The sequence below is a fragment of the Narcine bancroftii genome, chromosome 6, assembly GCF_036971445.1.
Source record: "Narcine bancroftii isolate sNarBan1 chromosome 6, sNarBan1.hap1, whole genome shotgun sequence".
NCBI classification, from domain to species: domain Eukaryota; kingdom Metazoa; phylum Chordata; class Chondrichthyes; order Torpediniformes; family Narcinidae; genus Narcine; species Narcine bancroftii.
The window spans coordinates 54,601,557-54,628,222 of record NC_091474.1 but is presented as its reverse complement, the minus strand read 5'-3'; the positions used below and the strand labels follow the sequence as shown (position 1 = coordinate 54,628,222).

The 26,666-nt window shown below is 43.1% G+C and overlaps 1 protein-coding gene across 12 annotated transcripts in view; it reads left to right on the top strand.

Annotated features, from left to right (window-relative positions):
• rabep1 (rabaptin, RAB GTPase binding effector protein 1) overlaps positions 1 to 26,666 on the top strand; it is a 314,581-nt gene that overhangs the window by 166,695 nt on the left and 121,220 nt on the right. For all 12 annotated transcript variants that reach the window (XM_069885028.1, XM_069885025.1, XM_069885027.1 and 9 more), the window contains one exon: positions 24,862 to 24,966. In XM_069885028.1, coding sequence (XP_069741129.1) covers positions 24,862 to 24,966 — 105 coding nt within the window. The remainder of the gene's footprint in view (positions 1 to 24,861; positions 24,967 to 26,666) is intronic.

Below are 26,666 nucleotides of genomic sequence, written 5' to 3'. Positions count from 1 at the left end.
TGTATCAGAGTGATGGCAAAAACAAAATGTGGAGGTATAAAGGAACTGCCCAAGGTCCAAAGCTTACCACCTTTGCTATGTTTTGCTTCTTGCAGTGTAATGTCTATATTTATGTTCATAAAGACTTCGGCAGACAGTAGTCATTAACATATCCACACCTGCCTTCTGAAGAATGTTTCGGATCTTTCAGACAGGTGTTTGGGGATTTTTCATCATTCAGCAAAGGATCGTCATCAGTCTTTCTTGACGTGCCAATGCCTTTTCAATTACTGAACCAACCAGGATACTCTTTCCAAACTGTTGGTTTTGATAATCCTAAGGTTTGGGCGATGACTCTTACTGTTTTATTCTTGTTTATCAGGCTGATTATGGCTTCATTGACTTTCACAACTCTGCTCCTTGTAGAAAAATGGCAACTACAGACTCCAGAGGTGATCAAAAGCTTAGAAGCAAGTTTCGCTTTCTTATACCTGGGCCAATGAAACAATTAAACATACCCGAGTCCTCACAAATGCCTGTGAAGCCAAATGTCCCAAACATTATGATGTCTGGAAATGAGGGGGCTACATTTAAAAGTGCTGTAATTTCTACGCAGTTAAACCAAAAATACATACAAATAAACATGAATAAAATCTTGAATGTGCACTTTAATTACATGTGAATTGTTTGATTACAGATTTAAAACTGAGGAGCACAGGAGCAAAAAATGGAAAAAAAGTGTCATTGTCCCAAATATTATGGAGAGCTCTGTATGTGCTACCATTCTATTCTGATTGTTACTGAAGTCCCCTCCTGGAATAAACTGTGCCCTTGCTATGCTCAGTTTCTTCCAAGTGTTTTTTGCCATGGAGGAGCAGTATTTCATCAATTGAGGGAGGATGATAATTAGTTTAATTTGATATGTGAGATTTCATGGGATCTAGAGTCAATGCCTAGGTCTCCCAGTAATCATCTGAAGTGGATGAATGTGATCGATAAGCATATTGATTCTGGTTTGGTGTAGAATATTGCGCTGCATCATGGTTCTTTTGGAGATACAAAAATGATTTTATTGTCATGTACATTGTACAATCTACATAAGCACTGACATTCTTTATTGCTGTTCCCAAAGAAAATAACTACAATAGTATCTTTGGCTTGGCTTCGCGGACGAAGATTTATGGAGGGGGTAAAAAGTCCACGTCAGCTGCAGGCTCGTTTGTGGCTGACAAGTCCGATGCGGGACAGGCAGACACGATTGCAGCGGTTGCAGGGGAAAATTGGTTGGTTGGGGTTGGGTGTTGGGTTTTTCCTCCTTTGCCTTTTGTCAGTGAGGTGGGCTCTGCGGTCTTCTTCAAAGGAGGTTGCTGCCCGCCAAACTGTGAGGCGCCAAGATGCACGGTTTGAGGCGTTATCAGCCCACTGGAGGTGGTCAATGTGGCAGGCACCAAGAGATTTCTTTAGACAGTCCTTGTACCTTTTCTTTGGTGCACCTCTGTCACGGTGGCCAGTGGAGAGCTCGCCATATAACACGATCTTGGGAAGGCGATGGTCCTCCATTCTGGAGACGTGACCCATCCAGCGCAGCTGGATCTTCAGCAGCGTGGACTCGATGCTGTCGACCTCTGCCATCTCGAGTACTTCGACGTTAGGGATGTAAGCGCTCCAATGGATGTTGAGGATGGAGCGGAGACAATGCTGGTGGAAGCGTTCTAGGAGCCGTAGGTGGTGCCGGTAGAGGACCCATGATTCGGAGCCGAACAGGAGTGTGGGTATGACAACGACTCTGTATACGCTTATCTTTGTGAGGTTTTTCAGTTGGTTGTTTTTCCAGACTCTTCCAAAGGCGCTATTTGCCTTGGCGAGTCTGTTGTCTATCTCATTGTCGATCCTTGCATCTGATGAAATGGTGCAGCCGGGATAGGTAAACTGGTTGACCGTTTTGAGTTTTGTGTGCCCGATGGAGATGTGGGGGGGGCTGGTAGTCATGGTGGGGAGCTGGCTGATGGAGGACCTCAGTTTTCTTCAGGCTGACTTCCAGGCCAAACATTTTGGCAGTTTCCGCAAAGCAGGATGTCAAGCGTTGAAGAGCTGGCTCTGAATGGGAAACTAAAGCGGCATCGTCTGCAAAGAGTAGTTCACGGACAAGTTTCTCTTGTGTCTTGGTGTGAGCTTGCAGGCGCCTCAGATTGAAGAGACTGCCATCCGTGCGGTACCGGATGTAAACAGCGTCTTCATTGTTGGGGTCTTTCATGGCTTGGTTCAGCATCATGCTGAAGAAGATTGAAAAGAGGGTTGGTGCGAGAACACAGCCTTGCTTCACGCCATTGTTAATGGAGAAGGGTTCAGAGAGCTCATTGCTGTATCTGACCCGACCTTATCATTGGACCCAGTGTTGTGAGTCTCTCCCAAAGTCTGGTCAAGACCTTTGCTGGTATGTCCTCTTGACCAGGGGGTGAGAGCCATGTACTGTGATGGTGCACCATAATATTCAGAGGATGATGCTTCCAGGTCTTCCCAGTAGCACCAAGTCTACTCTGCTGACCCCTTCAGGGCTGCCATCAGGGCTGACTTCAGATGCCTGTGGAAATATTCCACCACGTAATTCAATGTTCATCAAAGGAACTATTCCACTATTGAAAAGGAACTGTTTCTATCATATTTACTCTGCAGAATTTTGGCATATATCTTCGTACCTCTCATGATCCAATTGTGATATTTACTGACCACAATCCTCTGGTATTTTTGAATAAAATTAAGAATAAAAACAGAAGATTGTTAAACTGGAGTTTGATATTACAAGACTATAATCTGCAAATTAATCATATCAGAGGTACAAATAATGTGATAGATTGTTTCTTCCGTCGCGCATGCAGCCATTTTCAGCGTAAACTCCGGGAGATCCAAAATGAGTGGTGGACTAATCTCGCCAAACGAACCCAGCTCAGCGCGGACATTGGCAACTTCAGGGGTTTTTTCGAGGCTCTAAAGGCTGTGTACGGCCCCTCACCCCAAGTCCAAAGCCCGCTGCGCAGCTCAGACGGCAAAGTCCTCCTCAGCGACAAGATCTCCATCCTCAACTGATGGTCAGAACACTTCCAATCTCTTTTCAGTGCCAACCACTCAATCCAAGAATCCGCCCTGCTCCAGCTCCCTCAACAGCCCTTAAGGCTAGAGCTGGATGAGGTCCACACCCGAGACATATAAGGCAATTGAACAACTGAAAAGTGCCAAAGCAGCAGGTATGGATGGAATCCATACCTGGCGGCAATACTCTGTATGACAAACTGCATGAGTTTTTAAAGCTCTGCTGGGAGCAAGGAAAGCTGCCTCAGGACCTTCGTGATGCCATCATCATCATCCTGTACAAAAACAAAGGCGAGAAATCAGACTGCTCAAACTACAGGTGAATCACGCTGCTCTCCATTGCAAGCAAAATCTACGCTAGGATTCTCCTAAATAGAATAATACCTAGTGTCGCCGAAAATGTTCTCCCAGAATCACAGTGCGGCTTTCACACAAACAGAGGAACTACTGACATGGTCTTTGCCCTCAGACAGCTCCAAGAAAAGTGCAGAGAACAAAACAAAGGACTCTACATCACCTTTGTTGACCTCACCAAAGCCTTCGACACTGTGAGTAGGAAAGGGCTTTGGCAAATACTAGAGCGCCTCGGATGCCCCACAAAGTTCCTCAACATGGTTATCAAACTGCACGAAAAACAACAAGGTCGGGTGTGACACATCAATGAGCTCTCTGAACCATTCTCCATTAATAATGGCGTGAAGCAAGGCTGTGTTCTCGCACCAACCCTCTTTTCAATCTTCTTCAGTATGATGCTGAAACAAGCCATGAAAGACCTCAACAATGAATACGCTGTTTACATCGGTACCGCACAGATGGCAGTCTCTTCAATCTGAGGTGCCTGCAAGCTCACACCAAGACACAAGAGCAACTTGTACGTGAACTACTCTTTGCAGACGATGCCACTTTAGTTGCCCATTCAGGGCCAGCTCTTCAGCGCTTGACGTCCTGTTTTGTGGAAACTGCCAAAATGTTTGGCCTGGAAGTCAGCCTGAAGAAAACTGAGGTCCTCCATCAGCCGGCTCCCACCATGACTACCAGCCCCCCCACATCTCCATCGGGCACACAAAACTCTAAACGGTCAACCAGTTTACTTATGTCGACTGCACCATTTCATCAGATGCAAGGATCGACAACGAGATAGCCAACGCAAATAGCACCTTTGGAAGACTACACAAAAGAGTTTGGAAAAACAACCAACTGAAAAACCTCACAAAGATTAGCGTATACAGAGCCGTTGTCATACCCACACTCCTGTTCGGTTCCGAATCATTGGTCCTCTACCGGCGTCAAGTACGGCTCCTAGAACGCTTCCACCAGTGTTGTCTCCGCTCCATCCTCAACATTCATTGGAGCGACTTCATCTCCAACATTGAAGTTCTTGAGATGGCAGAGGCCGACAGCATCGAATCCACGCTGCTGAAGATCAAACTGCGCTGGGTAGGTCACGTCTCCAGAATGGAGGACCATCGCCTTCCCAAGATCGTGTTATATGGTGAGCTCTCCACTGGCCACCGAGACAGAGGTGCACCAAAGAAGAGGTACAAGGACTGCCTAAAGAAATCTCTTGGTGCCTGCCACATTGACCACCGCCAGCGGGCTGATATCGCCTCCAACCGTGCATCTTGGCGCCTCACAGTTCGGCGGGCAGCAACCTCCTTTGAAGAAGATCCCAGAGCCCACCTCACACAAAAGACAAAGGAGGAAAACCCAACACCCAACCCCAACCAACCAATTTTCCCTTGCAACCGCTGCAACCGTGTCTGCCTGTCCCGCATCGGACTTGTCAGCCACAAACGAGCCTGCAGCTGACGTGGACATTACCCCTCCATAAATCTTCGACCGTGAAGCCAAGCCAAAGAAGGAAAAGAAAAGAAAGAAAAAAGAAAAAAGAGGTTGTTTGTCAGGATGTTAAAATTGATCATGTATAAAAATACTCTCAATATTGTTACTTGATTATAAGATGTTATATTATTGTATATTATTATCTCTTTAGTGATTTTAAGGACAGTTTGGTTATAACTGAATTTTAAATTTAAATTTAGAGGGGGAAGGTGTGACAGGAATGTTTTTGGGAGATAAATTGGAAAACGTTTGTTAGAGTAGGTAACATGCAAACACTTTAAAACAGATCTTATTTGAAATACTGGGGGCATAGTGGCTTTTCACACCGTTTTTCAAGAGCTTTGAAGAATACTCATGAGACTTCACTAATTGATTATTATTTACCAAAGGCAACAGATGAAAGAGCAAGTCGGTGCCGCTATTGTCTGAAGGAGAGCTTGCTGTTATAAGAGAGTCATGTGGTTTTGTAAGTAGAGGGATTCAAACAGGCTTTCTCTCAGTGTGAGAGAGAGAGAAAAGCAGAGATCAGTCTGACTATGTTTTAGCCAGCAAGAGCAGCTGGAACTGAAACAGGAAAAGCTGGCAAGAAGCCCCAGTGTGGAAGATGGCCTAGTCACATCCCGTGTAGTTCATGCAAGAGGAGAGGACTGGCTGTCTAATGTTTCCCTTGGAATAAGAGAAACAGAAAGGAACTCTCTGGTGACCTGAAAGGAAAAGGTTATCATCTAGAAAACCCTGATGGGGAAAGTTTCGTCAGCAAGACCCTGGAGTAGCTAGTGGAAGTACATCAGTTGTGGGTGTCGTGGAACAACACATCTCTCTGAAAACTGACAAGAACCTTCATGAGCGGTAACCATTTACCTTTCAAGCACCAAAGCCTGGTGAACTTTATACACGTTAAATTCTGTGCACAGTATAAGAATGCCTACAACCAGTGAACTTGGAGGAATGAGAAGTGAGAATGGATTGTGAACCAAAGAACTTTTCTGAACTTACACACACATTACATACACATGTGTTTAGAATTTGAAGGGGGTTGTTAAGTACACAGTCAACTGGTGGAGTTAGGGTCCTAGTAGCTGCACTGCCACTGATCACAGAGCCAAGGTGAACTGTGCTCCTCTGTCTGAGGTGATGTCGACAGGGAGCTCAAACCTCACCACCCAGGACCTTAGAGGTCTAAGAGTGAATGCAGGTCCTGGTCCAGTGGCTGACCTGCTTGTGTAGGCTGTGCCACATGAAGTAATCTGCGATTAGCTAAGTGATCGCTTAGATGGAAGGATGGGCTAATCCGTGCAAAGTCTCGAAGATCCAGTCCCTCCAAGCAGTCTGTATGATGGGCTGAGTTTGCCCGATGTCGGCAGGAGTTTGGTACGTCTGAGCCCAATTGATTCGTCCTCGAGGCGGAGTCCGGTGACAGTAGTTCATTGCGCCCCCCACCAAGTTGTGCATCTGCTAACACCGCATAATCCATTCCCGGAGCCAAAGCATGCACCGACTGAATTGACGTCTCTGACAGCGCATCAGCCACCACATAGGTCTCCCCCAAGATGTGCTTGATCGTGGTGGTGAATTTGGATATGAACGATAGGTGTAACTGCTGTCAGGCTGACCATGGGTTGGACACCATAGCGAACATGGCGGCGAGGGGCTTCTGATTATGGATGACACTTTCCAAGTTATAGTATTCCCCAATTTCAAAATGTGTCATCCTCAAGAAACATGAGGACGATATTACAAATTACTGTCTTATTAATCCAATAAATCAAACTTTGTAGTTGCAGCTGTAAATAGCTTTAATTAGATGATATAACAGATAAACTTTTGCAAAACTTTGCATTGAAATTTTCAAAAGCATACAGTATTCACTGAGTTATATTCAACTTAAAACAGATATAAAAGAAATAAGCAAAATAAGATGAATTTAAAGAAAAGTATCTCAAGAGCTTGCATCTCTGTCATGATTCTTCAAAGAAGTTACGACATATGACATAATAGTAACTATAGTAACACTACAAACAACAATTTTCTTTAAAGGGATAGGTACCGAATTAACAAAAATCAAAAACACAAGGTTTTTAACCTTTACATCCTGGCCCCTAATTATTATAATAAACATTAATGACTAATCTATAATAATTACTATTCTTCTTTTTCTTTGGCTTGGCTTCGCGGATGAAGATTTATGGAGGGGGTAAATGTCCACGTCAGCTGCAGGCTCGTTTATGGCTGACAAGTCCGATGCGGGACAGGCAGACACGGTTGCAGCGGTTGCAGGGGAAAATTGGTTGGTTGGGTGTTGGGTTTTTCCTCCTTTGCCTTTTGTCAGTGAGGTGGGCTCTGCGGTCTTCTTCAAAGGAGGTTGCTGCTCGCCAAACTGTGAGGCGCCGAAATGCACGGTTTGAGGCGATATCAGCCCACTGGCGGTGGTCAAGGTGGCAGGAACCAAGAGATTTCTTTAGGCAGTCCTTGTACCTTTTCTTTGGTGCACCTCTGTCATGGTGGCCAGTGGAGAGCTCGCCATATAACACGATCTTGGGAAGGCGATGGTCCTCCATTCTGGAGACGTGACCCACCCAGCGCAGCTGGATCTTCAGCAGCGTGGACTCGATGTTGTCGACCTCTGCCATCTTGAGTACTTCGACGTTAGGGATGAAAGTGCTCCAATGAATGTTGAGGATGGAGCGGAGACAACACTGGTGGAAGCGTTCTAGGAGCCGTAGGTGATGCCAATAGAGGACCCATGATTCGGAGCCGAACAAGAGTGTGGGTATGACAACGGATCTGTATACGCTTATCTTTGTGAGGTTTTTCAGTTGGTTGTTTTTCCAGACTCTTTTGTGTAGTCTTCCAAAGGCGCTATTTGCCTTGGCGAGTCTGTTGTCTATCTTGTTGTCGATCCTTGCATCTGATGAAATGGTGCAGCCGAGATAGGTAAACTGGTTGACCGTTTTGAGTTTTGTGTGCCCGATGGAGATGTGGGGGGGCCGGTAGTCATGGTGGGGAGCTGGCTGATGGAGGACCTCAGTTTTCTTCAAGCTGACTTCCAGGCCAAACATGTTGTCAGTTTCTGCAAAGCAGGACGTCAAGCGCTGAAGAGCTGGCTCTGAATGGGCAACTAAAGCGGCATCGTCTGCAAAGAGTAGTCCACGGACAAGTTTCTCTTGTGTCTTGGTGTGAGCTTGCAGGCACCTCAGATTGAAGAGACTGCCATACGTGCGGTCCCGGATGTAAACAGCGTCTTCATTGTTGAGGTCTTTCATGGCTTGGTTCAGCATCATGCTGAAGAAGATTGAAAAGAGGGTTGGTGCGAGAACACAGCCTTGCTTCACGCCATTGTTAATGGAGAAGGGTTCAGAGAGCTCGTTGCTGTATCTGACCCGACCTTGTTGGTTTTCGTGCAGTTGGATAACCATGTTGAGGAACTATGTGGGGCATCCGAGGCGCTCTAGTATTTGCCAAAGCCCTTTCCTGCTCACGGTGTCGAAGGCTTTGGTGAGGTCAACAAAGGTGATGTAGAGTCCTTTGTTTTATTCTCTGCACTTTTCTTGGAGCTGTCTGAGGGCAAAGACCATGTCAGTAGTTCCTCTGTTTGCGCGAAAGCCGCACTGTGATTCTGGGAGAATATTTTTGGCGACACTAGGTATTATTCTATTTAGGAAAATCCTAGCGTAGATTTTGCCTGCAATGGAGAGCAGCGTGATTCCCCTGTAGTTTGAGCAGTCTGATTTCTCGCCTTTGTTTTTGTACAGGGTGATGATGGTGGCATCACGAAAGTCCTGAGGCAGTTTTCCTTGGACCCAACAAAGCTTTAAAAACTCATGCAGTTTGACATGCAGAGTTTTGCCGCAAGCCTTCCAGACCTCTAGGGGGATTCCATCCATACCTGCTGCTTTGTCACTTTTCAGTTGTTCAATTGCCTTATACGTCTCACCCTGGGTGAGGACCTCATCCAGCTCTAGCCTTAGGGGCTCTTGAGGGAGCTGGAGCAGGGCGGAATCTTGGACTGAGCGGTTGGCACTGAAAAGAGATTGGAAGTGTTCTGACCATCGGTTGAGGATGGAGATCTTGTCGCTGAGGAGGACTTTGCCGTCTGAACTGCGCAGCGGGCTTTGGACGGGGTGAGGGGCCGTACACAGCCTTTAGAGCCTCGTAGAAACCCCTGAAGTCACCAATGTCCGCGCTGAGCTGGGTTCGCTTGGCGAGGCTAGTCCACCACTCATTTTGGATTTCCTGGAGTTTGCGCTGAAGATGGCTGCATGCGCGACAGAAGGCTTGTTTCTTCTCTGGACAGGACGGCTTTGTAAGGTGAGCCTGGTGGGCAGCTCGCTTCTTTGCCAGCAGCTCCTGGATTTCCTGGCTGTTTTTGTCGAACCAGTCCTTGTTTTTCCTGGAGGAGAAGCCCAGTACCTCTTCAGTGGATTGCAGTATGGTAGTCTTCAGCTGATCCCAGAGGGTTTCAGGGGACAGGTCCGTGAGGCGGATTGCATCGTCGAGCTTTGCTTTGAGGTTTGCCTGGAAGTTTCCTCTCACTTCGTCTGACTGCAGGTTTCCAACATTGAACCTCTTTCTGGGGGCTTTACTGTTCCTGGGCTTTGGCTTAAAGTGAAGGTTGAGCTTGCAGCGAACCAGCCGGTGGTCAGTGTGGCATTCCGCGCTGGGCATGACCCTGGTGTGGAGCACATCTCGTTTGTCACTTTCTCGCACCAGGATGTAGTCTAGGAGGTGCCAGTGTTTGGATCGGGGATGCATCCAGGTAGTCTTAAGGCTGTCCCTCTGCTGTAAAAGGGTGTTTGTAATGACAAGTCGCTGTTCTGCGCAGAGCTCCAACAGGAGGCGCCCATTGTCGTTGCACTTGCCGACACCATGCTTGCCCAGGATTCCTGGCCAGGTTTCTGAGTCTTTGCCGACGCGAGCGTTGAAGTCGCCAAGGATGACAACCTTGTCGGCTGTAGGTGTGCGTTGGATGAGGTTGCGCAGGTCAGTGTAGAACTTGTCCTTTTCTGCTGGTTCCGCCTGGAGGGTTGGAGCATAGACACTGATGAGGGTGATGCGACGCTTGTTTTGAAGGGGGATTCGCATGGACATGATTCGGTCCGAGTGGCCTGTCGGAAGGTTTTTGAGTTTGGAGGCAATGGAGTTCTTGACCATGAAGCCTACACCAGATAGGCGTCGTTCATCCAAAGGCTTGCCAGACCAGTAGAGTGTGTAGCCCGCGCCGCGTTCTTGGAGGCTGCCTACATCTGCCAGGTGGACTTCACTGAGAGCGGGTATGTCGATGTCAAGTCTGAGGAGTTCATGTGCAATGAGGGCAGACCGACGTTCAGGTCGGTGGCTGTCAGTCTTGTCTAGCATGGTTCTGATGTTCCAGCATGCTAGCTTGAGTTTGTGAGCATCTTTTGAGGGGGAGGACGTGGAGGGGGAGGACGTGGACCTGTCCTCGGGCCTGCGCAAAGGAGCTTTTAGGTGGAGTGCAGTGTGCGCAGTACTCGCCCCACCCTTTACACCCATGGTTCGTGTGCCGTGGCCAAGCAAGCTGGGATGTGGCAGCTTAAATTGACCTATTACTAAAATCTTTCTTTTAGTAGAAGCAGAAAGTTTTGATTTCTAATCTTATACTTACCATATTTCAGATATTTCAGATATGGTAAGTATAAGATTAGAAATCAAAACTTTCTGCTTCTACTAAAAGAAAGATTTTAGTAATAGGACAATTTAAGTAAGTTTTAATCTGCACTTGCTGAACGAATCCTTTCTTGTCCAGAACTGTATCCACAATTTTCCCCAACAACAAAGAATTTCTTGGTGCAGAATCATCCAAGATAATTACATTGTCTCCACATACAAAATTGCTTTTAGCTTTAGACCATTTTTGTCTTTCTTGTAATAATGAAAGATATTCTTTAATCCATCTTTTCCAAAAATAAATCTGCAATAAACTGCACTTGTCTCCATCTGCATCTTGCATAAATATCTTCTTTCTGAAATTGACCCAGAGGCATTAAAGGTTTAGATTTAAGAAGTAAGAGATGATTCAGTGTAAGTACCTCGATGTGATTTCAATCAATGGAAACTTCAATTATAGGACGACTATTTAAAATAGCTTTGATTTCGCACAATACTGTCTGAAGATTGTCATCATTCAGTATTTAACCTTCAAAATGGAATTAAAAATTTTCTTAATTGATCTAATAATTCTTTCCCACACACCATGATGTGATCCTGTGGGTGGGTTAAATATCCATCTAATTTCCTTTTGAAGTAACGCGTCATGAATTTGATGTTGATTCCAATTTTGAATTGCTTTTCGTAATTCTAGTTGAGCTCCTGTAAAGTTAGATCAGTTATTGGAACATAATTCTTTTACTTGACCTCATCTGGCAATAAAATGTCGAAGAACATTGCTCCAAATAAATGAACTGTCATTCTGTAATCAATCACATTAGGCCACCATAACAATTGTAGAAAATCACGATCTTCTGATGGTACTGTCACTTGATGAAACATCATTTCAGTATCTTCTGTAATCACAATAGGCTCTTTACAAAATCTTATCAGAACACCTGTTAAAGTATAGGTACACGATCCTTTATCCGGACATCTAAAATCCAGAAAGCTCCAAAATCTGGCAAGTGGGGAGAGAGGCAGCAGCACGAGTCGGGCAGGTGAGGGGGGGAGAGTGGCAGCGCGTCGGGTGGCCGGGAGACCGGCAGGGCGAGTTGGGCAGGCGAGGTGGGGTTTGGGGGAGACGGCAGGGTGATTGAAAGGGGGTACGGCAGCACAATTCGGGTCGGCATTCCGAAATCTGGAAAAATCAAAAATTCGAAACACACTGTCCCCCAAGGGTTTCGGAAAAAGGATTGTGTACCTGTACTGGTTAAGTCTGGACCTTGTAAAAGTTGAGAATTCAATGAAACTCCTTGAAATGATGCTTCACAATCAAATACTACTGGTAGTTTCTCTTTTTGTGAATGTATAACTCAATGATGAGCTATATACCATTTTCTACCATCTTTACATTCCAAGATATCTTCTGATCCCTTTTTTACATAACCCTTGTTTATCATATCCGACATGACATTGGTATATTCCAAATGAAAGGAAGAATTTCTTTTGGATTTTCTCTTCAAATACAGCATACGCTGTTCTCTATCTATATTCAGCCTCAATTTAGTAAAAATTGAGTGATCATAAACCAAGTACATGGTCTGATTGTGATGGGAGAATCAGGTAAATGTTTTTAAAAAAAAAAAAAGAAACAGAGGGGAAAAAAATTGAACTTTGATTTTACCCAAAGTATGATTGGGCGGTCCAGAAGCAGGGCAGTTTCAACGCTATGGCTTTGACCTCAGGTTGTTGCTCCATCGTCGAGTCCTAACACCATTTGGACCAGTCGGTGTCACCTCTGTAGTGGGGTCGCTATTGCTACAGCCAGGTTATATAGCTCCTGGTTTTAGCTCCTTGACTGTAGCATGGAACTTGCAGAGGAAAGAAGACACACACACTGGTAGAGTGTATTTGACACTGAGTTTATTCAGGGGCAGCTCGGCCACGTCACCACCGGGGCATGCCTTGAGCGGACCGGCCACTGATTGGTCGGTTCCAGTATCTGGGTCCCAATTGGCCCCCCCTGCAATCCGCCGGAAGTGGTTGGCCAGTTTCACCGTTCCACTGGCTGCCTATCTCAACCCGTGTGATGTCTTACCTGTCACCATATTTGATGGCCATTTCCAGTGTTGGCCCGGGCTGCTACAGTCTTATATTAAGAAATTAGGAGTGGATATTGCTTTTTTACAAGAAACTCATTTAACTGAAAACATCTAAAATTGAAAAAAGATTAGGTAGATCAAGTAATTTTTTTACTTCATTTAATTCAAAGGCCAGGGGAATATCAATTTTATTTAAGAAAAAATTACCAATTAAAATTCAGGGCATGACTATGGACCCTGGTGAATTGTTAAATATTTTCTGAGGAGTGGACTTGATTAAATATCTATACACTAAATTTAGATGAAAAATTCATACAAGATACTTCTTTTAAATATGGTGGATGTTTATGAAAATATTTTAGTAGGAAGTGATTTCAGTTTTTGGATCCTTTTTGGATCTTCAAGAATAATAGTTAAATCTAAAGCGCTAAAACTGTTATATTTAAGGAAGGATTTAAACAGTGCATATATGGAGAAAGAAACATCCTTGGGATAGAAATTATTCTTTTTATTTTAATAGATATGATTCATATTATTGAATTGATTTTTTTTACTTTCAGTTCAAAATCAATCAAGAGTTTTGAATATTGATTATAAAGCAAGAATAATGTTGGATCATTCTCCATTGTTTATGGAATTGAAATTTATTTGAAAACAGCAGTCAGTAGATGGAGATTAAATTCTTTGTTATTAAAAAGGGAAGATTTTCGTGGTTTTACAAGACAACATATTAAATTATTTTGTGACATTAATTTACATTCAGTGTAGGATAAATTTATTATTTGGAATGCATTAAAAGCATATTTGAAAGGACAGATTATATGAGAGAGATAGATAAATTAGAAAAAGTAATAACTATTGGAAAAAGATTCAAATCTCACCATCAGAGGATAAACATAGACATTTAATTGATTAAAAAAAAGTTACAAGATAATACAATGTCAACTTATAGAACAGAGAAAATTATTCTTGGGTCTAAACAGAAATAGGAATAAGGGGAAAGTTTTGGCTTGTCAATTAAAGGTAGAACAAACTTCTAGAACAATTAATGCAATACAAGATAAAAAGGAAGTGACATTTAAACCACAAATAAATGAAACTTTTAGGGAATTTTAAGAAAAAATATACACTTTATACACATTATAGGATAAAACTATTATAGATAATTATTTGTTGCAAATAACATTGCCCAGATTAACTGAGATAGATAAAGACAATTTAGATGGAGCATTTACTGATCAAGAAGTTAATTAATGTCTCCTGGAGAGGATGGATTCTCTAGAATTTTTTAAGGAATTTAAATATTTAATAATTCCTTTATTTATGCAGATAATGGAACAAGCTTTTAGGCTACACATTCTTCCAAAAGCCAGTTATACAGCGATAATTATGGTTATTCCTAAAAAAGACAGAAATCCATTAAAATCAGCTTCATATCGACCTATTTTGTTGTTTAATGTTGATTATAAAATTATAGCAAAGGTATTAGCAAATAAAATAAATGATTGTCTTCCTGAATTAATGGATATGGATCAAATGGGCTTTATTAAAAATAAATAAACTTCTAAAGATATAGTGAGGTTATTAAGTATAATTTAGCACAAAAAAAAGGATCGTTGTAGTTGCATTGGATGCAGAAAAAAGCTTTTGATAGATTAGAATGGCAGTTTTTATTTAAAGTTTTGGGTAAATTTGGCTTTGGACTAAATTTTGTAAATTGGATTAAAGCACTTTATAAAAGTCCTAAAGCTAAAGTAATAACTAATGGGCAGATATCACAATCATTTAATTTGACTAGATCAAGTAGATGTAGGCCAACCGCTACAAAGAAACACACACACACACACACACACACACACACACACACAAGAGTGTGACAGGTTAAGCTCACTTCTTTATTAGGGCTGGAAAGGCTGCTTTTAAACTGTTCAAGTTCCCACCGTTTTTGCTGATTGCCTGAATCATCCATATGAATAACAATAGTAGGCGGGAACATCCATGCAAATTAATACCCTTCTTCCCCAGCCTGTTTCTGCAGAGTTAGCTGGGCAACTTGACCAATGCCATTTTAGAGCTGTTGGTCTGATGCTGCCCCAGCCTATACCCACGCTGGTTTGTTGTCCTGGGAGTCGCTGCCGCGCAATGTGCCGGTCCGATCTCCGGAATTGTGGGACGCCACATAGACAAGAATGTCCTTTATCTCCAGCTTTGTTTATGTGGGTGATTAAAAACCTATTGCACAAATAATCCACAAAGATCAGCAGTTAAAAGGTTTTATGTTAAGTCAAACTGAGCATAAGATTAGTTTATTTGCAGTTGATGTGTTGGTATATTTAACTCAACTACAGTTATCATTGCCTAAATTATGCAAGAGACTCTGGTTATAAAATAAATAAGTGAGGTAATGGAATTAGTACAAGGTGATTATTCACAATGTCAAAAAAATATTCAATTAAAGTGTACTGATGTTAGGATTAAGTATTGAGCAATACATACAGATAATAATTTGAAAAATTTGTATAATTTGAAAAATTCCATTACTTAAGAAAATAAATGAAGATTTGAAAAAATGGATAAACTTAACTATGTAGCGGCCTGCGTTCCACTCCACGGGCCAACACAGCAAACAGTTGTTGAACACAACAATCGGCCAGACAGCATGCAGGATGAGACATTCACTCCCAGAGGTGGTTGAATCAGCCAATCACAGCCAGCAGATCACAGGAGTTCCAATTCTGGCCTGTGCGTCCAGGACAACCAATCAGCAGCCAGCCTCGCTCAAGCCACACCTCAGTGATGACACGGCCAGCTGCCCATAAAAGGCAGAGCTGCAGCCCATTATAGTCAGTGTCAATTACACTCCCTTGGTGTGCGTGTCTTCTTTCTACCTCAAACCATAACCGTAGTGACCCTGCTACACTGGTGACCCCGATTGGTCCAAATGACGCTTCAGACCCAATGATGGAGGAACAGCCTACGAAGCTGCCAGGCTTCTGGACATTGCAGTCACGAGTGTGGTTTTAAGAGGCCAAGGCACAGTTTGCCATTCGCCAGATCTCCGCAGACACGCGCTACTACCACATGGCCAGCGCCCTTGATCAAGACATCACAGCCTGCATCGTCGACTTCCTCCAACAGCCCCCAGAGCAAAGGAAGTATGTAGCCATCAAGAAGCACTTTCAGGATCTTGAAGCGTGAGCGTGAGGCCCAACAGCTGCACAATGACATTTTGGGGGATAAGGCCCCTTCTGCCCTCATGAGGAACATGCTCGCTCTCAACGATGGCCACACCTCTTGTCCATTGTTCCAGCAGATTTTTCTGGACCTGAAGAGATCCGGCTGCTCCTCGTGGAGGAAGACTTTGACAATCCCAGGAGGGTAGCTGCCCGAGGAGACGTGCTATGGGTGGCAAAGAAGGATGCCTGCACTTCGCTTGAACAGGTGACAGGACCTTGCGAACACCTGGCCAGGAAGCCTGAAGCCCGATTGACGCACCCCACCAGTGAGAAGTACTGTTTCTATCATCAATGGTGGGGTTCCAAGGCCTATCGATGTCAATCCCCCTGAGCGTTCCAAGGAACACCAAGGCCGTCTGTTGTTGATGGCTGCAACGACCAGCTAACTGCATAGCTTCCTCCCATCCAAGACTCCCTGTTGGGCTGACGTTTCTTGGTGGACAAAATAGCGTCCTCTTTCCATCCAGCCCAGAAGCCCACAGCTGCAAAGTGGGACAGGAGCTTCAAGCAGCAAACAGCTCCATCATTTGGACATTTGGTACCCTCCGCTTTTGGGACAGAAAATTCACCTGGAAGTTTACGGTGGTGGCCATACAACTAATATTACTGGGTGCCAATTTCCTGAGAGCCAACTCGCTGCTGGTGGACATTAAGGGACGTTGGCTGGTACATGCCCAGACATTTCAGACACTTTCGTTCAAGGGCACCGAACTTACTAACCCCCATCTATTCTCGGTAAGTACTGCTGACAATGAATTCACTCGAGTCTTAGCGGAATTCCCCTCCATCACTATGCTCCATTTCAACTCAGCAGAATCAAAACATGAGGTGAGACACCAAATTATTACAGAGCGCCCTCCCCTCCACACCATATAACACAACATTAATCGTCTAATTTAAAATTAGTCCAACCCCCCCCCAAATAAAGAGTGAAGAATTAATTAACAATGTTGTAAATAAAATAGAAAAAACCCCACTTACAAAAAAAGGATAAAACTTAACAACAAAAAAAATTACTAACAACAAAAAAATATCAATACTAAAATAATACCCTTAAACATATATTTAAATCAAACATAATACATGTATTTAACAAATGAAATCCACTTTAAAACTAAGTTCAAATATTAAAATCTTATATCAATCACATATCTGTTGTACAAAAAAATCATAATTAATAATACATAAATACAAAATTTCCATTAATACCAAGTTTCCTTTATAATTCATCGAGAGAACAAAAACATCCCTTAGAAAAACAATCAGATAAACTTTTTATTCCCTTCCCCTCCCCTTGTATAAAAAAAGGGGAAAAAAAGTTCAAACTCTTATAAAATTCTCCATATTCTTCATTTATAACATCTTCCAAATTCTCTATCGAAATTAACTTAATTTTATTAAACTCTTCTCCCTCAATGTATTTATACTTGGTTTTCTTCTTTTTCTTCTTATCACCTTTCCCCTCATCTTCCTCTTTGTCTAATTCAACATCCTCAATTTTTGACTTATTATCTTCTGTGACATCATCCTCTTAAAAAAAGAGAAAATAAAAACCCCAAAAAAAGAGAAAAAAAAGGAGAGAAAAAAAAACCTCCTAATTCCCTCTCAATTACAATCAGAAAACAAAATGAGTTTTAAAAAAAATTATTTATTTTAAAAAAATTAAAAAAACCTTCACTTCTTAACCCGAAAATTAAAAAGAAAAAAAAAAACAGGTCGGAGGTCACGACTACCTCTTCCTGTTTAAACCGCCCAAAGCGGTAACTCCCCCAAAATATTGGGTGTGAGATAACTCACAGGTAGCTGATGACTTCTGGAAACTAGTGCCCACCCAGTTCCCTCTCCCAACTCCCATTTCATTAAACTATCATCAAAATAAAAGATTTATTTTTTTATATCAACGTTACCACTTCGGCCACCATTGCTTTTAAAAATCTGGATCCCATCTTACATCTCTACTCTCTTTGGAGACCTTGAAGGACTACATCGTTCCTGAAACTGCATGATTGGTAGAGACTGAGCAAAGTCCATAGCCTCTTTAGGATTGTCAAAGAACTTTGGCTGATTTCCATCCTGAAAAATCTTCAGTACCGCAGGATACCTGAATGTTGCCTTATGTCTTTTTTTCCACAACAGTTCTTTCACAGAATTAAATTTGCGTCGTTGAAACATAATTTCTTGACTCAAATCTTGATAGAAGAAAACAGGATTATTCTGAACCATCAAAGGAGATCTATTTTGCTGGGCATTTCTAATAGCCGTACGTAAAATTGTCTCTCTGTCACAATAGTTTAAACAACAGATCAGAACAGGTCTTGGATTCTGTCCTGAAAAAGATTTTCTTCTTAAAACTCTATGAGCACGTTCCAGTATTAAAGCCATGGAGACGGTATGTGAGCTCTGTCTTTTTCTCATTTCAGACTTGGGGAATATCCAACACTTTCTTTTCCTTAATCTCCACATTGTCCAGCATACAAGCCTTTCTGTTCAGACCTCACCCTAATCAAGGGTCGTTTTCTCCTGTGAATGCTGACACAAAATATTTATTTAGGACCTCCCCAACCTCCTCTGCCTCCAGGCTCATGTTGTCTCCTTTATCCTTCTATTCTTCACATACGCATTGAACACCTTGGGGTTCTCCTTAATCCTACATGCCAAGGCCTTCTCATGCCCTCTTCGAGCTCTCCTAAGTCCTTTCTGGCTACCATATACTTTGCACGAGTGCTTCCTGCTTCCTTCTTCCTACTTCCTCTTGGTTCCCTTTTTCTACCATCTTTTCCCTGAACCCAACACGTGGTCCTTAAACTTCCTCCACATTAGTTCTGTGCTTTCACCCTTGAACATCTGTTTCCAATTTGCTCTTGCTAGTTAGTCCCTGCCTTATCCAATCATAATTTAGCCATTCCCCAATTAAACACTTTCCCATTTTGACTGCTTTTATCCTTATCTATAGCTATGCTAAAGCTCAGAGAGTTGTCATCACTCTCTCTGAAATCACCGAGAGGTCCACCACCTGACCAGGTTCATCTGTATGGCCTCTCCTCTCATCAGCTGGTCCATATACTGTGTCAAGAGTCCTCTTGGATACACCTGACAAATTCAGCCCCATCTATCCATCTTGCAGTCAGGAACTGAGTCAATATTAGGGAAGTTGAAATCACCCATAACTACAATCCTGTATTTTCTGCACTATTCCAAAATCTGCCTGCTTATCTGCTCCTCGGTGTCCCAAGGGTTATATGAAGCCCTATAGACTACTCCTAGTACACTTATTGTTCCCTTCTTATATGTGACTTTCACCCACACTGACTCAGTGAACACTCCCTCTGCAGCGTCCTCCCTTTCTATAACTGTGATACTAACCATGACCAGGAATGCTACTCCCCCCCCCCCCACCCCCTTCTTTACCTCCCATCCTATTACTTTTAAAACAATTGAACCCCGGTTCCTGTATCAGTCAATCCTGGTCTTCCTCCAATCAAGTCTCTGTAATGGCCAAGTACTGATCCATGCTCTTAAGTTCATCCCTTTTATTCCTAATACTCCTGGCATTGAAATAGACACATTAGATACCCTCTAATTGGCTTCATAACATCATGTTTTTGACCTTCTGCCTTATTCTCTGGTTCCCACTCCCCTGCCAAACTAGTTTAAACCGTCCCCTAGCAAACCTGGCCACCACGATGTTGGTCCCTTTCCAGTTCATGTGCAGCCTGACTGTCTCTAAAAGAGATACTAATGATCCATGAATCTGAATCCCTACCCCCTACACCAACTCTTCAGCCACTCATTCATCTGACACATCCTCTTATTCATACTCCCATCTATGTCATTGATTCCCACATGAACCACAACATTTGGCTGCTCGCCCTCCTCCTCCAGAATGCTGTCAACTCAATCAGAGACATCCCTGACTCTGGCACCTGGGAGGCAACATACATCGATCTCGTTCATAGAACCTCCTATCCACTTTTCTAACCAATGAGTCCCCAATTACAATAGCTGGTAGTGAGGATGGGCAATTTGAAGTCATTTGTCATGCTAAAGCAGTGGGTTCCCAAGCTTTTACTTTCCACTCACATTCCACTTTATGTATTCCCTGCCATAAATGTTCTGTGATTAGTAAGTGATTGCTTAAGGTGGTATGTGAGTAGGAAGGGAAGGTTGAGAATCACTGCTCTAGACCCAATTATTACTGAAATATTTTGCTTGAGAAAAATTGTCATTGGCCCATTTCCTTTGGAGTTATGAAACTGTGCACATAACGAATCAATTTGGAATGATTAAAACAGTGGTTTTCAAACTTTTTATTTCCACCCACATACGACCTTAAGCAATCCCTTATTAATCACAGAACACTTAAGGCATAGGGAATACTTAAAGTGATATGTGAGTGGAAAGTAAAAGGTTGGGAACCACTGTGCTAAAGGCTCATGGGCAGAAAGAGGACTCGTGGGGGTCCACAACAAAGCCATGGGTTTCTCTACCTTCTGGGGCATTCAGGGCAGTCCTGCTGCCAATGACCCCCTTGGCCACAATTATAATACTCATCTCTGGAGGCTTTCTGACTGGCCAGTAATATGGTGACCCTCCTCAGGGGTCTATAGGGGGTGGATAGTTTCCTGATGCTGGATTAGATGGGGGATAATCGTGTTGAGGGTATTGATCCCATAGGGTTCTTTGGTTTCCTCCAGAGGAGACATAGTGTGTGTCTCCTTTGCTGAAGATAGTCTGTCTTAACTCTGGTTAGGATAGTGTTTTCAGAACTGTCCCAAAAGTCTTTCAGAACCTGATTAAGTTAGGCTTGTGTGGAATCATGTTAACTTTAATTTTGTCCACCACCTTGTTGAGCAGGGCTTACAGGAGGAGAGGACAGTGCTCTGGGGACTAGTCCATATACTGTGTAAGGATCACTCCATTCGTGCAGAATCGATGACATTAAAGCATTCTAGGAAGCTGTCTAGGGTCTCTCCTTAGTTACATCTATGGGGGAACCAGAACCTGGGGACAAAGTGTTCAATATATTTTTCAACAATCTGCAGTTCAGTTTGACCAGCCGCGACCTGCTGGTCGTGGTTGCCTTGCCCAAGGTGGGCAATGAATTAGACGGTGTAAGGGCAGCCATAGCAAATGGGAACAAATCTCTCCAGTTAGTGAAATAGATAGTTATGGTCATTCTCAAGTAATTATAGTATCATTGGGAGGGGGCTTCCATTTTGTCCAATGCAACATTTAATATACCACAGAGATCAGAAGGGGTCCAGGGGTTCTGGGTGCTTGTTCCTACACACCAGCTAGAGAATTAAGAATAATTCTCATAGACAATTAATGTTGAATCGGTATTGATTGTGAAAAAACTAATAGCCTGAGTCAGGGGTCAAATTCAGCAGAGGTCAAGTCTGACTGCACGTGCAGGTAGAAATGGGTGTTGGTCTTCCTGACTGCCTGGGAAACTATGGTTGGTGACAGTAAAGTGGCTGTTGAACTGGTGGCTGAGACAGCAAGGTGGGTAAAACAGGTGCTGATGCTGCTGTAGTTATTACAGGATTACAAGGTTGCCTTGCCCCTTCCCAATCATTGTCAGTATCATTTGAGGATGTGTTTGGTATGTCTGAGTAGAGGTGTGGAGTACCTCAGTTCTATTCTTGTTTTCAATGTTCTTTTTCCATTTTTATTATTTCTTTACCACAGCCAGTATCCTCTGTCATTAATGTATTTTCTTTTCCTGTCTCTTTTTGTCTGTTTCTGTCTCTTATCCCATTCTTCACAAACCACTCTAAAATCATGCCAACTCCTGGGATTGCCCTTGTAGTTTACATACATCTATCCCTCTTTGCTTAGCTTTGCACATAATATATTTTGTGAAGCTGCTAATAGGTAGTTCAAGGCTTTGAACAAGTTTAAGCATATCCCAATTCTTTCTGCTCTTTTACACAATCCTCAAGTGCAGAGGAAATTTGCCAGGATGTTGCCTGGATTGGAGAACATGTCTTATGAGGCAAGGTTATGGTTTTTCTCATTGGAGTGAGGAAGGATGAAATGTGACTTACTAGAGGTCTACAAGATTATGAAAGGCATCGATAAGGTGAACAGCCAGCACCTTTTTCCCAGGGTGAGACTAGCAAGGACATCTGTACAAGGTGAGGAAAGGAAAGTTTAGGGGAGACGTCAGGGTTAAGTTTTTTTTAAGGAGAAAGTAATGATTGCTTGGGATGCATTGCTAGAGGTGGTAGTGGAAGCTGTTACAATAGGAACATTTAAAAGGCTCTTAGACAGGCACTCGAATGCAAGAAAATTAGAGGGTTATGGGTCTGAGGAAGCGGTTTAGTTTGTTGATGCAATCAAGAAGTCAGTCCTCCAGAGGCTATACTTTGTGAGGTGTTTGAGGAGATTAGGCATGTCACCGAAGACTCTCAAAAACTTCTACAGGTGTACCGTGGAGAGCATTCTGGCTGGTTGCATCACTGCCTGGTATTGGAGGGGCTTCACTAATGGATTGTTGTTTACAAAAGGCAACAGATGAAAAAAAGCTTGTTGGAGCCACAGACAGTCTGGAGGGGAACTTGCTGTTCTAAGAGGATTATGTGGTTTTGCAAGCAGAGAGAGTCAAACAGATTTTTTTTCTGTGTCTGAGAGAGAGAGAGATCAGTTCGACAGTTTAACAGTCAGCAGCTGGAACTGGAACAGGACAAGCTGGAAAGCTTGTGGAAAACTCCATTTGGTTGATGGGTTATGAGTTCAGCCTGGTCAAAGCCCTTGTGGATCATGCAAGAGGAGAGAACTGGCTGTTTAATGTTTCACTTGAAATAAGAGAAACAAAAAGGCACTCTGTGGTAATCTGAAAGAAAGAGGTTATCATCTGGAGAACCCTGAGGGGACATTTCTTCGGCAAGACACTGAAGTGGCTGATTCACATCAGTTGTGGATGTCCTGGAATAACAAATCTCTCTCTGAAAGCTGACAAGAACCTTCCTGAGCTGTAACTATTTACCTTTCAAGCACCAAAGCCTGGTGAACTTTATAAATGTTAAATTCTGTGCACAGTATAAGAATTGCCTGCAACCGGAAAACTTGGAAGAATGAGAAATGAGATTGGACAGTGAACCAAAGAACTTTTCTTACATTTACACACATCTCACATACATGTGCTCTTAGAATTAGAAGAGGGTTAAGTTGGGTAGTTAATTTAATAGAGATAAGTTAAAGTTTGATTCTGTTTTCATGTTTAAAGATGATTAAAAGCAACTTTTGTTTAAGTAGCTACTTGTTTTAGTGAATGTCTATTGCCATTGGGTTTTGGGGTCCTTTGGGCTCATAACATTTTATGGGAGCTCATCCAGTCAATTGAACACGAGTTTTATTGGATTATTAGTCAATTGGTTTTTTTTCCCAAGCTAATTTAAAGCTTCAGTGTGAAAAACAGCAGCAATGGATGTTGATAAAAATTTTGTCACAACCATCACCTGCAGTGCTGAAGAGCAAGAGAAAAGAGGAACAGATGGTTATTTCTAAGGCATCAAAACTGACTGAAGTTAAACATTGGATGAGGAAAGTTCAAATTTAGAGGATTATAGTGAAATATTATATAGGTGAGGGTAAATTTGTTCAGAAAGACAGAAGATTTTCCAGAGGATAGATCTGGTGAATTGGAATTGGAGAAATTAAGGAGAGAAGAAGAAAGAGAAAAATGGAGGGTGTTGGAGGCTGAGAAACAGAGACTGTTTGAGGCAGACCAGGCTGAAAGGCAAAGAGAAGAGGCTGAGAAACAGAAAATATCAGACAAAGGAAGCTGAAAAAAAAGGAAATATCAGGCAGAAAAAGCTGAAAAACAGTATCAATTAGAAGGGATTAAAATTGAGAGGGAGATAAGTAAGAGAGCTGAGGCTGGAACTCCTGGGGAGAGGTTTTTGGCTAGTAAAGATATAAATCTAGTGCCTCCTTTTGATGAGAGAGATATAGGTACCTATTTTCAGCTTTTTGAAAAGGTCGCTGAGAGCTCAAAATGGCCAAAAGAAGAGGTCTTTAATGCTCCAAAGTGTATTGAGGGGAAAAGCACAAATTGCATACTCTAGCTTGACTGCACAGCAAGTGGCAAATTACACTGTTAAAGAAACAGTATTGAAAGCTTATGAGTTGGTTCCAGAAGCATATAGGCAAAAATTTAGGAGTTTGATAAAAAACATGGAATCAATCTTATATGGATTTTGCTCAGAATAATGATTTTGAAAGATTGAGAGAATTGATGTTAGGGGAAATTAAAAGGTATGTCCCAAAGGAGATTAAATTATACCTGGATGAGAGAGACGTGGCTATGTGGCGTCAAACAGATGGATTAGCAGACGAATTTGCGCTGATTCACAAAAGTACATCTCAGAATAGTAGGCATTTTCAGAAAGTTATGTGAAACAGATTAATAGACCTGTTCAGAGGATTAATATGGAGCAGGATAGTAAACCTGAAATTACATCCAGAGAGAGTGTTAAGAGAAAAGATGAAATGAAGGTTGGAAAGGACAGAACTTCTGGATTTTTATGTCATTTTTGTAAGAAACCTGGTCATGTTATTGCGAATTGTCTAGTATTGAAAAACAAAATAGAAAAGAAGGTTTTACCAGAAGCCATGCATTGGATGGTAGGTCAGAGCCCATGGTGGACATGGCTTTGTTTGCTACCTTCTACAGCCTGTTTGTTCCTGGTTTACTAATTCTGTGTTAACCATTGAATGATCCACCTTTATCCTAATCCTACCCTAACCTGTGTATTCTCTCCATTTTCATATCAAAAGAAATGAAGGATGTGAGAATGCCATAAAAATACAATTAAGGTGGAAGGTCAGCTAAAATCTAAAATCACCAAATGTAAGGTAACATTAGGTAAAGGGAAATAAATTTCTTATACCTGTAGTTCAATCTACTTTTCAAAAAGTAATGCTGTTTTTCTTTTGAATTGTGATTGTATTTACATCATGTCCATTTTCCCTGACATTCCTTGTGTGCTGCTTTCTTGCAGGTACAGAATGCTGGAAACAAATTAGGCCGCCGTTGTGATATGTGCTCCAATTATGAGAAGCAACTGCAAGGAATCCAAGTGCAGGAAGGAGAGACCCGAGACCAGGTGAGACTGGTGATGAAATGTCCTTCTCTGCAGTACAGTTGACCTGTGATTCTGCTGATTTCAAATGGAATCTGATTTCACAAAGACTCAAATGACTCGATAGTAAATTTGTTTTCTTTCTTGATGCTATTGCGTACTTTAATATGCAGTTGGCCAGCAATCTGAATGAACTGCTTTCACCTTTTTTGGAAAACTTTGTTTGTTTGTTTGCAAGTGTATTGGGAAAACCAGGTTGAGACTGAATCTTAAGAGAGAGAATTTGTAGAAAACTCAAATATAGTCTCACTAGACACGCAGCGAGCAAATAGAACTTTCACGTACGCTTAAATCCCACGGAACCTGATGATGCTTGTGACTCCCAGGACCTTTATAACGTCAGCTACCAGGCTGTTGTCTTGCCCCGCACCTGGAGCTCTCGTCAGATCTGCCGCGGTCTTGCCCACGACTCCATCAGCGTGGGCGAGCCGCCACATGGACCCCCCCCCCCCCCCCCCAAGAATTGGCATTAGGAGTGGAATCCATGACCAACACCTCTTTAGTCTGTTTAGGTGGCCAACGTCATTTGTGTGGGGTTGTTCCAAGTCGAGGTGCACCGGCTTGAGGCAGTCAATGGTGAAGGACTCCTCATGGTTGCTCACGTCGAGGGCGCACATAGTTCCATTCTGATGCACCACTTTGTACAGGCTCTCGTACGGCTGCTGGAGTGGAGTCCAGTGCATGCCTCTGCGGACGAAGACATAGTCGCAGTCCCTGAGGTCCTTGTGGACAGAGGAAGGTGTCAGGCTATGGCATAGGGTTGGAACAGGAGCTTGTGCTTCTACCTTTTTTCGGAATCTTGTGAGCACTGCCACGGTGTCTCCTCTGTGACATGGGCTGCTGACACAAACTCGTCTGGGACTGTCATTGGGGCACCATATGCCAAATTGTCACTAAGTCTTTGGGAACTGTGTGGATGCCAAGAAATATCAATGGGAGCTTGTCCACCCAATTCAGGCCTCTGAGGCGAGTCATCAGGACTGACTTCAGGTTTCGGTGGAAGCACTCTACGTTGACTGCAGATGGTAGGCCATGGTGTGGTGCAGCTGAGTCCCAAGTCGCTGTGCCAGCGCCGACCATAGGCTGGATGTGGACTGCGACCCCACTGTCTGAGGTGATGTTGGCAGGCAGGCCAAAATATGCAACCCATGTTTGACGGTGGTGGTATACTCCGAGATTTGGTGTTGCTAGAAATGTAAATGTGAGGGGTCTGTGGTCCATGAACTCCCACCCCTCCAAGAAATACTGTAAGTGCCAGATGACAGTAGAAGGCTACCAGCTCCCTGTATTTCAGCTCCAGGGGTCGCAGGTGTTGGCTGAAGAGCCTGTGTGGTTTCCACTGACCCTCAATTAGTTGTTCCAGCATGCCACCAACTGCTGAGCTGGAAGCGTCAACCGTGAGGGCTGTGGGCATATCCATCCGTGGGTGTACCAGGAGGGTGGCATTTGCAAGGTTGCTGCTGCTGACTCCCTGTTCTAGGTGATTTCCTTGGGCTTGCCAGACATCACCTGGACATCACATGATTCGGCCCACTGACAGTAGAAATCGGTGGTAAAAGTTGATCTTGCCCACGAACTCCTGTAGGCCCTTGATTGTACTGGGCCTGGTAAACTGTGTATGGCCTCAACTTTCACTGGCAAGGGAGCTGCTTCCTGCCAGTCAA